This window comes from Phycomyces blakesleeanus, assembly GCF_001638985.1.
Source record: "Phycomyces blakesleeanus NRRL 1555(-) unplaced genomic scaffold PHYBLscaffold_36, whole genome shotgun sequence".
In the NCBI taxonomy this organism is placed as follows: Eukaryota; Fungi; Mucoromycota; class Mucoromycetes; order Mucorales; family Phycomycetaceae; genus Phycomyces; species Phycomyces blakesleeanus.
In genome coordinates this window covers 404,877-419,776 of record NW_017265166.1, presented here as the reverse complement: position 1 = coordinate 419,776, position 14,900 = coordinate 404,877, and the positions used below count along the sequence as shown (strand labels likewise).

General features: G+C 35.8%; 6 protein-coding genes across 6 annotated transcripts; 4 read left to right on the top strand and 2 right to left on the bottom strand.

Annotated features, from left to right (window-relative positions):
* Positions 1 to 329: 329 nt before the first annotated feature.
* On the bottom strand, positions 330 to 2,647 carry PHYBLDRAFT_175286 (hypothetical protein; the record flags this gene model as incomplete). The annotated part of the gene is made up of 12 exons (XM_018437458.1): positions 330 to 681; positions 752 to 823; positions 908 to 979; positions 1,058 to 1,129; positions 1,194 to 1,268; positions 1,367 to 1,442; positions 1,514 to 1,581; positions 1,656 to 1,727; positions 1,811 to 1,924; positions 1,961 to 2,032; positions 2,112 to 2,472; positions 2,584 to 2,647. The coding sequence occupies 12 exons, from the start codon at positions 2,645 to 2,647 to the stop codon at positions 330 to 332; spliced, it is 1,470 nt and encodes a 489-aa protein (XP_018284515.1).
* Positions 2,648 to 3,248: 601 nt separating this feature from the next.
* On the top strand, positions 3,249 to 3,691 carry PHYBLDRAFT_152550 (hypothetical protein; the record flags this gene model as incomplete). The annotated part of the gene is made up of 2 exons (XM_018432945.1): positions 3,249 to 3,363; positions 3,456 to 3,691. The coding sequence occupies 2 exons, from the start codon at positions 3,249 to 3,251 to the stop codon at positions 3,689 to 3,691; spliced, it is 351 nt and encodes a 116-aa protein (XP_018284514.1).
* A 1,041-nt stretch (positions 3,692 to 4,732) lies between these two features.
* On the top strand, positions 4,733 to 6,220 carry PHYBLDRAFT_70932 (hypothetical protein; the record flags this gene model as incomplete). Its single annotated transcript, XM_018442363.1, has 1 exon — positions 4,733 to 6,220. The coding sequence occupies one exon, from the start codon at positions 4,733 to 4,735 to the stop codon at positions 6,218 to 6,220; it is 1,488 nt and encodes a 495-aa protein (XP_018284513.1).
* An 809-nt stretch (positions 6,221 to 7,029) lies between these two features.
* PHYBLDRAFT_152548 (hypothetical protein) lies at positions 7,030 to 7,338 on the top strand (the record flags this gene model as incomplete). Its single annotated transcript, XM_018432944.1, has 2 exons — positions 7,030 to 7,081; positions 7,139 to 7,338. 2 exons carry the CDS (start codon positions 7,030 to 7,032, stop codon positions 7,336 to 7,338), a joined length of 252 nt encoding a protein of 83 aa, XP_018284512.1.
* Positions 7,339 to 9,885: 2,547 nt separating this feature from the next.
* Positions 9,886 to 10,935, top strand: PHYBLDRAFT_183886 (hypothetical protein; the record flags this gene model as incomplete). Its single annotated transcript, XM_018438851.1, has 1 exon — positions 9,886 to 10,935. The coding sequence occupies one exon, from the start codon at positions 9,886 to 9,888 to the stop codon at positions 10,813 to 10,815; it is 930 nt and encodes a 309-aa protein (XP_018284511.1). The 3' UTR covers positions 10,816 to 10,935.
* On the bottom strand, positions 10,934 to 11,573 carry PHYBLDRAFT_119253 (hypothetical protein; the record flags this gene model as incomplete). The annotated part of the gene is made up of 3 exons (XM_018428672.1): positions 10,934 to 11,077; positions 11,198 to 11,347; positions 11,412 to 11,573. Coding segments are annotated over 3 exons (456 nt in total), but the record flags the coding sequence as incomplete, so codon positions are not given.
* Between the last annotated feature and the right edge of the window lie 3,327 nt (positions 11,574 to 14,900).

Below are 14,900 nucleotides of genomic sequence, written 5' to 3'. Positions count from 1 at the left end.
TCCCTAATTTCTATTTATCAAACCAATCCTAGCCCCAGCACAAATAAACCTATAGCATCCTCAGCTTCTTGACATCAAACATACCAAGACAATTTAACCTGTTTGGGGAGAAGAAAACGAGAATCACTATAAGAGCTGCGACATTAGAGAAACATGATTTGCTTAAAAAGGCTTTATACTGGAACATATTGCATATCTATTTGGGGGGCGAAGACGATATAGAGAATAAAAGGCGGTTTGGATCGAACACAAGTGATGTATATCTGTTTTGTCGATCCATGAGAGCAGAAAAATATGCAGACCTTCTTTTCTTTTTCTTTTCTTTTCTTTTAAAGCAGGGTTACAGAAATCAATCCAAGTGCAATGGCGATCAGTGTAACCAATCCATAAATGTCCAATTGACCCGAGGCTTTGCTGGTCTGGGTACTGTTGGCTCTTCTAGTGGATGCACAATCTACAGCGCATTGGAACGCTAAGCTGTTGACATCGGTTATCGAGTTTGTGTCAGAGCAAACCTGGAATTGGTTTGGAACCATGTAGCAGTATCCCAAAGGCTTTGGGGCTTCCGCAGGAGGAAACTGGCCATTGAACATATTGTAATTCAGTGTGAGCAGTTGAAGTTTCTGAAGGGATCCGAGCTGAGGAGGGATTGGGCCTGATAATCCATTGTGGCTCATAGTCCTGTTTTAATAAGATTATTATTAAGGTCTAAGGCAGCTATCTAAAGACCATCCCTCATAGATAAACCTACAATTTTTGTAATTTGACTAGGCCGCTAATCTTTTCGGACAGATTACCCGTAAGTCTGTTTCTTGACAGGTCCCTAAGAATGGATTGCAGTACATTTTTTTTTCATTATTATTTTATGCTTGAAATTCAAGCATATATATGTATATGTGTTACTTACAGACTCACTAAATTAGACAACCCATAAAGCGATTCGGGAATTGAACCATTAAGCATTTGGTGCGACAGTACTCTAATGTATTGCATGTTAGGTAGACACACTCACGATTAACTTTTGTGTGTGTGTTTATTTGCATCTTACTACACTTACAATGATGTCAATGATGTGATAGATCCCATTGATTCTGGAATTGAGCCTAAAAGACGGTTTCCTTTAAGGTTTCTAACCTAGGCGTTAAGGGGAAATATTGACAGTACTTGCAAAAAAGAAAAATTCGTTTCCTTACAGTGTTGTCAAATGTGGAAGACTGCTTCCTATGGTAGGAGGAATTTGACCTTCGAATTGGTTGTTATCTAGATAGCTTTTTTATGTTGTTTCATAAATAATGTCGTTAGGTTTAATTGAATCAGTATATCCTTATTGTTGCCTTATTACTACTACTATTATTATTATACATACAGGACTTCTAAAGAGGGCATTGTTTGAATTGCAACGGGAAACCCGCCCTTTAACTTATTGTTACTCAAGAATAACCCTAATTATAGGATTTAAGGTCAATTTTCTTTTTCTTTTATCAAAAATAATGAATGCTTGTTAAGCCCTTACCCTTGAGAGTGGGGATACTACCCCAGGCAGCAGGAACTGTTCCTGTAAACGAGTTGTTCTTCAAATGACTATATAAACAACACAATCATAAGTATATGGTTTATCCAGAAACATCTGTTCTAGCGATTGAATAAATAGTTACACGTTGGTAAGCGACGGAAGACTTCCCAAGACTGGCGGAAGATCTCCGCTGAGCTTATTGTAGTCAAATTTGCTTTAAATTTATACATATGAAAGAGATGATGATCAAACATTAATATTACTTTCTTGATTATTAGCATAAAGGATCCACCTTACATTGTCTGTAGCTTTATAGCGCTGTTGATTGAACTTGGGATTGATCCAGTTATTTCATTGTGACTCATGTCACTAAACAATTCAAATTTGAAAATTCGAATTAGATATTGATTCCTAAAGAAAAATAAGAATAATTGAAATCAAACTTACAGATGGATCAACTCTGGAAAGTTGTTCAGGTTATCTGGCAGTTGTCCGAGAAGATTATTACGGGAGAGGTTTCTTTAACAATAGATTATTATAAGCTGTTCTGAATATATATTTTTTTCTTAACAAAAAAAAACCTTGAGAATATGCTTACATTTTGTCGACCTGGCCAAACTTGCTACAATGCACATTGTACCATGAGCAGCAAGAGGTCATATTGGTAGACTCCCATCCGGTTTTTGTTTTCCAATTGGTTCCACCAAGCTCTTTGTACCATTGACTTAAAGCTGAGCATGTTGCCTCGCTCACGATGCTATTCAGGGGTATCACGGTAGACAACCCAGGGTCGCTTGGGCTAGTCTCAGGAGATAATGCTGGGTCTACAAAATCAATTCCATCACTTGAGCTGTTGTCATTTGGCTGGGCTTCTTCTTCAGAGACTGGTGGGATTAAAGAGCTGTCATCTTCAGTCGAGTCGTAGTCTTGATCCTCCCCGAGAGATTCTTCTGGTTCGTCTACATGATTACAAAAATTGAGTATCGGCTTTCTTGTAAGAATATACAAGGACTGTTGCCAAAAATAAAAATAAAAATAGCTGTATATATAAGTGTCTATACAAATGATACCTTGTGCATAGGCAATAGATACTAGAATGCCCAATAAGAGCAGAAAGAGAAGTCTAGGGTTCATCTAGAATGCTTTCAAAATAATAATAATAATAATAATAATAATAATAATAATAATAGTATGGGTGAACAAAGGAATAGAGGAAAGGGGGGCAAGAGTATAAGAGATAATGAACAATCCTGTTAGAGGGGATGTGGATGAAGATCGTGTGACTGGCAAACCCACCCACCCACACACACACACACATATATATATATATATATATGTATCTTAGCACACATAGTAATAGAGCAAAGACCAAAATGACTTTGTAAATAATCTCTTTGACTATTTGCATCATAAAATTCAGTATCTAATTGATGCATAGTATCAAATTAGTTTAAATTTATATACTATTATCACCTTGTACAAGGAAATTCTTCTTTGTTGGTTCATTGTTATTTCGACAGCTACAGATTTCTCAAACAACTGATTTCTTAGCCACCTCTTATTGTTTCAGGAATAGAGAGATTCGATATGCAAGATATATTGAATTCATTTTAAATGAATAAATAAACGCTTAATTTGATTCAAATTCGATTTTTAACACAGGAAAAGTATGTAAAAAAAATGTACAATTGAATTGAATTTTATATCAAATGTCTATAAGTTCTGGAACACCCTCATGCCACATAAGGCCTTTGCCATCTGGTGGATACTCATGCGCCACAAAATACCTTGCCGACAACAACTGTTTGAACAAAACATTGAAGAGATTAGCGATCCTAACTACGCCCTATGTGGAGCCTTAGAGGATAACCAGCGCTTCTTTTAGACCCGCCCCCCTCAAATCATGAATTTGGAACCATATCTGCTCTCGGTTTCCTTACAGTGCCCAAATCTCTGACCTTCTCCTACTTGCTCCAGCCATCCCCTCCTCATTCAATTACTGTAACCAACTCCGCTATTGATTTCTATATGATTGTAGAATGCACACTAAGTGCAATCTGGTGTGCGCACTTCCGTTTTGTTCTTGATGACCTAGAGTTTGTCCCCAATCGCGTAACGGCTCTAGCCACCCTCCACATCAGAAAACTAGAAGCCGAGTTGGTTTTAACTCTTCTCTAGATATTTCCACATTTACAACGTTATCTCGAATAAACAATACACAAAAAAAAATATCAAATGTCTATACTCTATAGTGAATTTATGTCTGATGACCACCCCACTTTCTGCCTGCTCTTTTTACCTTATATACAATATGTATATATAGATTCCCTACAGTCTTTCCAACCAAAATCGTGAGATATTGATCCTATTGATTACATACTTCAAATTTTCAAAAATTTAGATATAAGAAAAAGTATCCTTTTTATTTATTTATTTATTTATTTATTTATATAATGTGCCCCTAACTTAGACCTTCTATCACTGTAGCCAGTATGAACAGATATATGACTCATATTTATAATTTCAAAATAAGATCTACTATATTGTTTTTTTTTGGATCTGTGTACCATAAAGTATGGTTATAGACTGGGCTTAGTGATCACAAAACATTCTAGAATAAGCCTTTCTTTTTTTTTAATTATATAGATAGACTGCCCATATCTTCAGTCACATATATATATATATATTCGTTTTCCAAAATCTTTGAAACCGGCTTTATTCCGGTTTGTAGTACATTTTCTTAGAGTTGTGTACCAAAGCACACGATTTAGTAAATGTCAATATCATCAAAATCTTTAATAAGCAAATGCGATCAGATGTATTTATTTGCAGATTCTAAAAGAAATCTGAGGATAAGAAATACAAGAAATAAGTTGCATTGTATGGTACTGTATTGATTTGTGCTGTTTTCGATAAAATGCTTGAATAATCGTGAGGCAGATTGACTAATAAGATCATATCAATATATTTTTGTGGATTTGTACCTTCTAGTAAGTACCAAAAAAAACTTTTTTCTTGTATGTACATTAATATGTGCTCAGCATCTATTCTTCAACTATTTATTTATTTATCTTTTAAATCTTTAACCTTTTTGCTTCATCATTTTCCTTTTTGGAATAATACATATATAAACCCTTGTTCATCGAAAACAATATTCTTCTAATACAATTACCATAATCCTTTATTTATCTTGCGTCAAGATATTTGTGTTTAAAAACAATGCATCTACAAGGCCTAAGGTATTCTGTATGTGCTTTATTATTGGCTTTCATACCAAAATGCTATGCTCCACCAATCCAACAAGACAGCATCGAATCAACCAATACAATGGCTATCATTTCAATTCTACGAACAGTTATGCTCGGTTACATGACACATGTGGTAACAGTTCGATCTATAAGTGGGGTTACCGAACTCCCTACTCTCTACCGCCGTATACTGGCGTTTATATACCCTTCCAGCGGAATAGGCCTAGCATTGAGCTCGATATACAAAGCGATTTATGGAGAACGAGTACTCGGAGTTGCCCAATACAGTTACATTCTACGAAAATACGAAAAGGAAAATAATTCCAAAAGTACCAAGGGAGACAATAATGTGCAGACCTCAACCACCCCCACCTTATTACAATCCCCGGATATTTCAGAATCCAGGTCTACAACAGAAAACATCAAAGACAAAATTGACAAGGGTTATAACGTGGATTCAGAAACACTTCTTTCAAATGTCATTCAGCTAAGGGATCGGCTAATGAAAGACCTAAAGGCCAGTGGTATTAATGTTGAGAAAGACAACAATGGCCCCTATCTTGTAGCCTTTTTACATGCGATTGGCCCCGAAAGAGCAAAGAAAACAAAGCACTGTATTTTGAATGGGTCTTTGACATATGGTTCCAATTCAAATGATATTTCCAAGTCCACGAGATCCTGTCGTAAAACCGAAGATATAACGGTCGTTGGCCCCGGTGCATCTTGCAGATATCAGCACTCCGTAGAAAAAGTATGGCTTCATTTTAGTTCAACGGATGTAATCGATCAGCTTGAAATGGCCTACCATATAGATGATACTTCTTACGTTGAAACGTTTGTTACCATTGGACAGTTATTATTTACCACAATCGAGTGCATGAACATTGATGGAGAAAAATGGGTCAAGGTCATTATTATTATATATACCGCAATGTCAATCCTTCAGACCGTTTCTCTTGTTGTTTTGCACAAACAAATATCGGCTTTTAGCGTCAAATACTATCCGAATCCTTTTGAACATAAACCTACAGACTACAAAGTTGAAATAGATTCGCTAGACGAGTCCTATATTGAAAGCAATAACGGAGAAAAACTACCGCGAGAAAACAAGGGCACACCCTTGACTGTGGAAGAGCGCAAAGAATTTGACAGACTCACCAACAATAATGACCTAGACGATTTTGAAGTCGGTCTATACTCTATGGTTCTGGGAACAATATCGTCCTTGTTGCTTGGTATATGGGCTGGTTATAATAAGCATACCTTAACAGAATGGCTTGTATTAGCTTGGGTCCTTAGCCCTATCTTTTTAACTGTTCTTACTATACCTGTTATGGGTCTCGGTAATCAATATGACGATATAGGAGATTTGTGGCTAGAATTGATATTGGGGATTTTTTCAGTTGGTGCTATTGGATGTCTAATGGCTGCCACAATTATTGGATATCTACCAAAATAAAAATTATTTATGTATTTTGCCTTTTGCTTTTTCTTCTTTCAAAACTTGTGCATCTCTTTGAGAAATATTTTATTATATTATTATATAAGCCTATGATGCCTTTAAATAAGGATAACTTGTACCAAGTTACTTATAATAAACGTATAGACTATGCATGAATTGACTATAGCTAAACATGATTCAAATATGAATCTTTGAGGCTTACAACAACAACAAAGAAAGAAAAATTGAAGCCAGTCACCATTCATTTCCTAAATGCTTTCTTATTTCTGGAGAGGCATCTTTTTTTTTTAAAAAAAACACACACACACACACACACTTCTTTACCCAGTAAATAGGTCATTTATTATGTCATCGTAGATACGCATATACACATATTTTCTCTCTCCTTTTTTATCTCATTCCAATACATGCAGTTCACAATTTCACCCGGATTAGCCGAGTCCAATAATATACAATTCATGCCATCGGAATTCCCAAACATTATTCTGCAATTTATATATTTTGTAGGCAAAAATAATATCTATATTTAAACATAGTCATCAATACTACGTTGTAAAATACAAATAGTATTTTATTTCTTTTTAGATTTATTCGATTAGATTATTTTTTTTCTTTTAAATGAGACCTCTTAATTACAACATTAACTTCAATCAAGTAAAAAAAAAGTTTAAACGCGTGTTTTTTATTAAAGACGATAATAGTTAAAGAATATTTTATTTATTTATTTAAAGATATACATAAATAAGCTATTTTATTTTATATGATTTCACTTAATGTTTTTTTACTAATGTAAAAAAATAAAAAGCATGACACCAAGTTCTTTGTCCCCGTATTACGCGGCTCAATCTCCCTCAGGACGTAAACCTGACTTGGTAGCGAAGGAGGTGTGGGAATGGTGTTAATCCGTGGCGTAAGACAACAACCGGGTTCATCCCAACTACCCTATCTCATCACTGAGAAGGGCCTGCGAACGTACCAGAGAAACCTACCACAAAGTAGCAGGGTCCAGCGTGTTCGACTACCAAGCAACACCGTCAGTTCCAGAGAGCTTCAAACAAGGATTTCATGAAGAGTCGGCAGTAAACTCCACTTCCTCCCCGTCTTCCACTCAATAAACTTTCATGATGCTAACTCGGCGGCAGCTTTTTTTAAACATTGCTCGTCGCCATTGTTTCAGAAATTATACAATTAAATTCACAATTCAGAACAATGTTGATCTGCGCCTCTAAGAATTAACTAAGAAGCTAGAGACGACGCACTTCCGCTTTTTCCTGCACAGAATGGAAAAAGAATGTCTCCCAATCACCCATAGGTAGCGCGTCAAACTCAACTACAGGCAATCAGGGGGTACCCGTCTCCAGAGTATAAAAAAAGCTAAAGAGAAGAAAACCGTGTCGGTTGAATGGGCTTTATTTTGATATACCCGCAGTCTGCGACTAAAGTTTGGGACTGCGCTTTTTTTGCCAGGGGTGTTTTTTGCCTCTCACGTCAGAGCCGTGCCATAGCTGTATATTTTTTTAGTAGGGTTGTGTAACTGTTCTATGACAGCAGTAATGACAGATAAAATTTAATCAAACAAATATTGCAAAGTGAAGTGAATTAAAGCAAAGAAGCAAAGAAGTAAAAAGAGTAATGAATGGTTTAGTTTTGATCGGTGTAGCAATATCTCTTAAGGTGGAGTACAAATTTATACACCGGCGATTCGTAGGTTACTCTAAACTGGTCTGTGCACTTTTTGTTCGAGTGTACAAGATGTTATTTTGCCTGTATAAGTAAACACAAAATGGACCCATACGTCACTAGGAAATAAACTTATATCTCTCTCTCAAAGTGCTATAATATTATTAGGTAGAAAAGCAAAAAATAAGACATAAAGTATACATGTATATTATCTGAATTATCACAATACGGTAGGTGGTGGAATTTTGAGTTCAAGATTGAGTTTTATTGAAATGAGGTTATGCTAATAGTTAAAGGTATCAAGGTGAATTTCCAAGTGAATATGAGGGATTGTCATAAGAGATGTTGTGACGATGACACAAAACATAACAGACGTATCCCAACTTTTCTATTAAAAAAAATCGAGAACTCTAGATACTAATTGTAGTAATATATTAATAAAGATAAAAACAGTTAGCAAATGAATACTACTAAAGAGATCGAATTTTATCCTTTTATTAAGGGGGGTATAACAGTTGCCGACAAGTAATATACTCCAGACTATGTAGTGTAAGCTAAATATTCCAAAAAAAAAGAATAGAATATATACCAGAGGTGTTCATTTAATACAAAGCTATTAGGTCTATTCTTTTGCTTTTATATAATATTAAAACAAGTTTATTACTGCAAATATTGTCAGAAATATAATACTTTCGCATATTTATAGACAATAAAGTTAATAGCCTATATTTAATTCATTCAATTCATTCAATTCTCAGATCAGAGAGAACAAATACAATGATTAGTTATATATATATATAGAGAGAGAGGGTGTTTTTAAGAGAAGAAAAGCTCATTTGGTATTAAGATATATATATATATATATATCTTTATTAAATAATCAAATATCTCTTTCTCTCTAAGCTTATTTCTTTTCCTTTATTTTCGATTGATTAGTGTTTTAATGCTACGGAATTCCGGGGTCTTGAATCCAAACATTAAAACGGTTTCTTAAAAAAATACTTAACTTGCACATTTTATTTTATTTTACAACGATTTTGAAGGCTTTATGTTTTTTTAGCGAGATGACTAATAAAGCTCAATAGCAAATATAGCCTACACTTATCTTTTTATAGCAGCTAAAAACCAAAGAATTGCTATTTAGCTTTATCAATAGAAAGTAAAGAAGTGAAATAGAGTTTAGCAGAGAAATAATAATTGACTCTAGTCGGTAAAAAAAAAGGCATACCAGAATACAGAAAATATCATTAAATGAGAGAATGTTTAACGTTCTGTCCATGACCTTAAGATAAGCATAACGTTTTCCCAGCAATATGTATTCTTGGGTTATTATATAAAGAGGAACATAAATCGAAGATATGAGAAGCATAAAGAGAGAGAAAGAGAAATAAAGATTAGTCTAGGTATAATTAGAAAAACAGATTCACGTTATCAATCTGGTCCAAAGTGAAATATGGCCAAAAGAGGTGTGCGAATGTAAATAAGTGCAAGTATATATAATTTACGTGAATCAGGGTACAGATTCAAACCTACTTTTTTTTTGCACTATTCAAAATAATCCCTTTTTTTTTTACAAACACAACCTTGACGTGTACAAAGAAGCTTGTTTTGGCTTGAGTGACCTTATACTTTATCTGGATTAAAGCCATGTTCGCTTTCTATAATATCATGCGCTTACTCTACAGTAGCATATTAAAGCAAAGAGCACAAGAATTGGTATAAAACTACTCAACTAATAAAAGTAAACTCACATATTGTCTACGTTTTTTCTTTTATATTTAAAAGAATGGGTATCATATTATCAATATCGATTTATCCTTACTGCTCAATGACAAAACAGTTATTAATTTATTTATCTTGTATGGTTGGTACTACTCTATGTCCTAAAGCATCGAACAATAGAAAAAAAACCTTATATACTACCACTGCCAAAGACAGACAGACGAAATAAAAACTAAACTAGACTAATTCTATTAATAACAATGACATTTGATTCAAGCCTGCTTAATCGTGAATTCCTAGTACCTGCTCTGGAGTATCTTCCTTTGAAATGCTATCTCTCCGGCAGTCCCAGCCAATGTTCTCCTCTTATCATCCTATTCCATGGAACTGGCGGTGATCACTTTCAATTTGATAGCTTACTTCCTACGCTTGTCCAACACAAATATTGTGTATTGACCATTGACTTACCTTACCACGGTCTGTCGCAGCCTGTTGCATTTTCTAATCCAGAATCTCCAGTAACCTTTGAAAGCATCCTAGAGAATCTCGACGAGGTCATGAAAGCCTACAGGTGCGCCAACCCTTCTTCTCAAAACCCAATTGATCTCATTATCGGCGGTGTCTCCATGGGTGGTATGCTGGCTCAGATCTGCTGCGACCAAAGAAAAACTGCCTGGGAAGAAATCGGCTTCTCTTTCCGTCTGCTGGTACCTATTGGTTGCAGCTCTACTAGTCTTTTGTGGCCCCGTATGGAATGGATGGATTATCTCGGTGTAATGGCTGACGATTCGCCCGAAAAGAAATCTACAATTGATAATATGCGAGTAGCCATCGTAATGTCAGCCATAAAGCCCGAAAACCAAAATGAAGCCAGCCGTGCGATGGAGCTTGTTCATGACCAGACTCTTTTTCTCTACCTTCGTGCTTGCGGCAGGGCCATGCCTCCGATCCCTTCTTCACATTCCGATGGCTTCCAGTTCAAGGACAAGCCTGTTTGTATTCCACATCTGCTTATGCGCGGAGACAATGATTTACTCACAGAAATTTATATGGCGGGTTGGATAACATGGATCCAAGAACACAACATAGACAGTTCTTTAAAGATTGTTTCTAATGCAGGACATCTTGCTAACCTGGATAATGGAGTGGAGATGGCAGAAGAGATCATTAAAGCAGCTAAAAAATATTAGCACTAGTGCTACTGTTACTGCCACTGCTGCTGCTGTTGTTGTTGTTTTAATATATTTACGTTATAATAATAATAATAATTTTATTTTTACAAAAATAAATAAAAATTTATTTGTTTATCTACTCGGTCTTTTTTGACGATTTTTTGTTCTCGAGTTTCTTTTGGGATTGAGACAATATGATGGTTCCGGCCAAGATAAAGCCTGCACCCACCCACCAACGGAGTGCCAGCGGCTCTTCGAATATCAAGAAACCTAAAATTGCCTTTTTTTCAAATAAATAAAAAAGCAAAAGAAATGAAATGAAATAAAGTATAAAACAGGATGAATAAATAATTCTTGTCAATAAAGAGGGAGAAAATAAGTGCGTATATTATTTCCTTACAGAAGCGCTAAAATTGACTGCTCCATTGACAATGGTGACTTGAACAGACGAAGGTGCTGTATTGAGTGACTTGGTGAAAAGTGTCCACATTAAGGAATTGCAACCAAATATGAGACAGAAGCACAAGACGCGCATTGTAATCAATGACATCTGTAACCACCGTGAGTATTCTCGAGATTAAGTGCATTTATGCATCCATTCCAAGCATTTCTACCTCGGAAGTCATTGCGAACGGCAAGGAAGGCAGGTAGCCTGAGTCCATAATTACGTCGCGGAAAACAGCTGTGCGTTCATCTGAAAAGAGTTTGGCAAATACGGATGATAGCGCTGCAAACACACCAGACAAGATTGCAGTGGGTATAAAGGATGTCATTGAGTATGTTATTTTTCTGTCTTTCTTTTTGATGAAAAATGGTTGTGAATCTCAACGTATCGTGTGACTGCTTAATTTTATTTTGTCAAGTGCGGTTTTTGCAAACAACGCGTAGTTGACCTCATCCCCGCTATCCATTAGCCGTTTCCTTTTTTTTTTAACTTCATCCCTTACACAGATCAGTGCAGACGTCTCATGGCCTTCAACTTTGGAGCCACAACATCCCAGTCGTTTACAGGCTTTGGAGGAGCAGGTAAATTTGAGCTTGCATTCACACACCAACACAAACACACAAACATACCCGCATACATACAAACACAAACACATCGTCATGACATTGTAAAAAAAAAACGACAATGAACATCATAAAAAGGATGAAACTTCAATATATCTTACTCGACTATTCGTTATGTTGCCTATTGTATCTATAGCACCTCAGGCTAATCCCCCGGGACATTCTTCGGCAGGTACCTTATTTGGAACCGGTGCTTCACTAAATACAACAGCAAACCAATCCTTTGGCGCAAACCCAACTACTAGTGCTCCTAATCCTGCAGGAGGTACAATTCTATTTTATTTTTATCTTTATTTTGTATTTTTATTTTTTAATTTTGAGCTGCAAAGCATTATGAATACACCAATTAACCATAGATATAAATTTTAGCTGCCGGTGGAGGATTCTCGTTTGGTAACAACTCTACACAAACAGCACCAGCTGCTGGTGGATTCTCGTTTGGAAACAACTCTACACCAGCACCAGCTGCCGGTGGAGGGTTCTCGTTTGGAAACAACTCTACGCCAGCACCAGCTGCCGGTGGATTCTCGTTTGGCAACAATTCTACACCTATATCAACACCAGCATCAGCTGCTGCCGGTGGATTTAGCTTTGGAGCCCCAGCCGCAACAAATTCGACAAGCACATTTAATTTTGGAGCAAATAATAATAATAACACAACAACAGCAACAAGTGCACCTGGTTCATTTAGCTTTGGAAATACTGCGACTAATACTAGTGGAGTTGGAGCTGGAGCTGGAGCTGGTATTGGAAGCTTTAGTTTTGGTGCTAACAACACAACAGCACCTACAACAGGAGGATTTTCATTTGGTATGCATATGCACTGTGAAATATGCTGGTATGTTATTGGTTCAATTGATTGATTGACACAATATTTTGTGTGTGTGTCTGTGTGTATGTATATATATGTATGTAGGCGCAAAACCACAACAGCAAACTACTTCATTTTTTGGTAAATATACATATACATATACTGTGCTGGAAGCCGAGATATGGTTATAAGGTAACTCAATAAGATAATTGGATGGTTATGTAGGGCAGCCACAACAGCAACAGCAGCAGCAAGCAGTTACAGCACCACAGCCTGAAAAAACATGGGAAGAGCTGGCGATAATAAGAGCAAAGTGGGATCCCTCATCACCATTGTGTGGATTTAAAGTAAGTTGTTAGTAGTATTCTAAGAGTGGTTTATCTAATCAAGTCCTGTCTTCTGTTTGTCCTTTTTTTGTTCTTCTCAACTATTTAGCATTATTTTTATAATCAAGTTCCACCTAATGAAATTCGTTTCTATGTACGCCCTCCGAACCAAGATGAAAAGTTGTGGGACGAGGCAATTAGAAACAACCCTGATCCATCATGGTAAATATATATTTAAGAGACTTTATCCAAGGTTTATTGTTTTTTTGATGAGTTTAATGTTTGCAGTATGGTTCCGGTACTGGTGGTTGGATTTGATGATCTCTTGAAGCGAATCAATATCCAGAATGAACAAACTACTTTGCACCGAGAAAAAGTACAGGAGGCACAGGAGAGATTGGCTATGGCAGAACATCAACTTGTATTAAACACAAAGGTTAAAATGCAAGCACATTGGCGACGCAGTATGGATTTGACAAAGCGACTATTAAGGGTATGGGTTCAATAATCATTTGAAGTGATCACGCAGAAGAGAAAAAATAAGAAAAGAAGCAGAGGGAAGATATTGTTGGGCTGGTTGGTTAGTTATTCTGACTATATGTAAAAAAATATGTTATTATAGTTGATGCGTTACTCTCAAGTGCTTCGGTTCAGCGGTACACCTCTTTACAAGACAGAAGAAACTTTACAGAAACAAATGGAGAAATTATCATCAAAGACAGATGGCGTAGAGCATATGCAGGCAAAGATCAACATGCTTTCATTCAAACTCCAGGCAATTAAGAGAGAAAGAGAGTCAAGAGAAGCCAGTAATAATGAAGTTTGGAAATCTGCTGATGAAGGTGGTGCGCTTAATATTGCAAAGGTAATGGGCGAACATAGTATGCGTTTGGCTGGCTTTACTTACTTATTTTCTACAGATATTGGAGACTATGCAGCAAGAAATGAAGACTGTAATCGATATTTTGCAAAAGGACTGTGATGATATTGAGGCAGTCGAAGCTGGTTTGAAGATTCCATCTCATTCTAAAGGTAACATTTTGTCTTTCTTTATGGTTCAAGAAGTAATGCTAATTTACTGATGGTTTTTTCTTTATATAAAATGTAAATGTTTGAATTCAGGGATTGAATGGTAGTAAATGTCTTATATATATATATATATATATTAATGAGGGGGAATATTATTATTATTTAGCTAAAAACTTACGAAATTCTTTTTTATATTTTTCTTTATTATCCAATCATCATCAGCTTATAAGGCACACCTCTCTCCTTTTGTTCCTTTTTCCCCTTATCTTTAAAGTGCTAAATATATATGTACACACACACACACACATACACACAATATACACATCACACAATATACACATCATACATCAAGCAAACCCACATATACACATTTATTAAGAAAGTGATGATGTACACAATACAAATTGACATTTCCCACAGTCACTCTCTGCCATACACGTGCTTACACCTTCAATATCATAATGAATCAATTAATTCGTTTCACAGACAAGACATTGTGCCATGGTTCGTCAAAAAGTAACAAAAAAAAACAAAGATCGCTCTTGAACATTCTTGTATGACCAAGAAATGAACTTCTCCGACTATAAATGTATAATATTTTATAATTAAGACCCCACCTTTGGTTCGTGGGCCCATTTCCCTGCCTCTCTGTCTAAAGGCTGAGAATCCAAAAACAACAAAGTGTTGGTTTTTGTTATACATTGCAAAGGAAGCATATTTCCCCATTAGGAAATTTAAATGAATATGTTACCAATATTCAGGCCATCCAATTTGTCAATCAATAAAAGCTTTGTCCTGGGAGCTAATCTTTTAAAATGGTACAAAAATTATAAATATAAGAAATAATATATTTACGGAATAAATTGAAC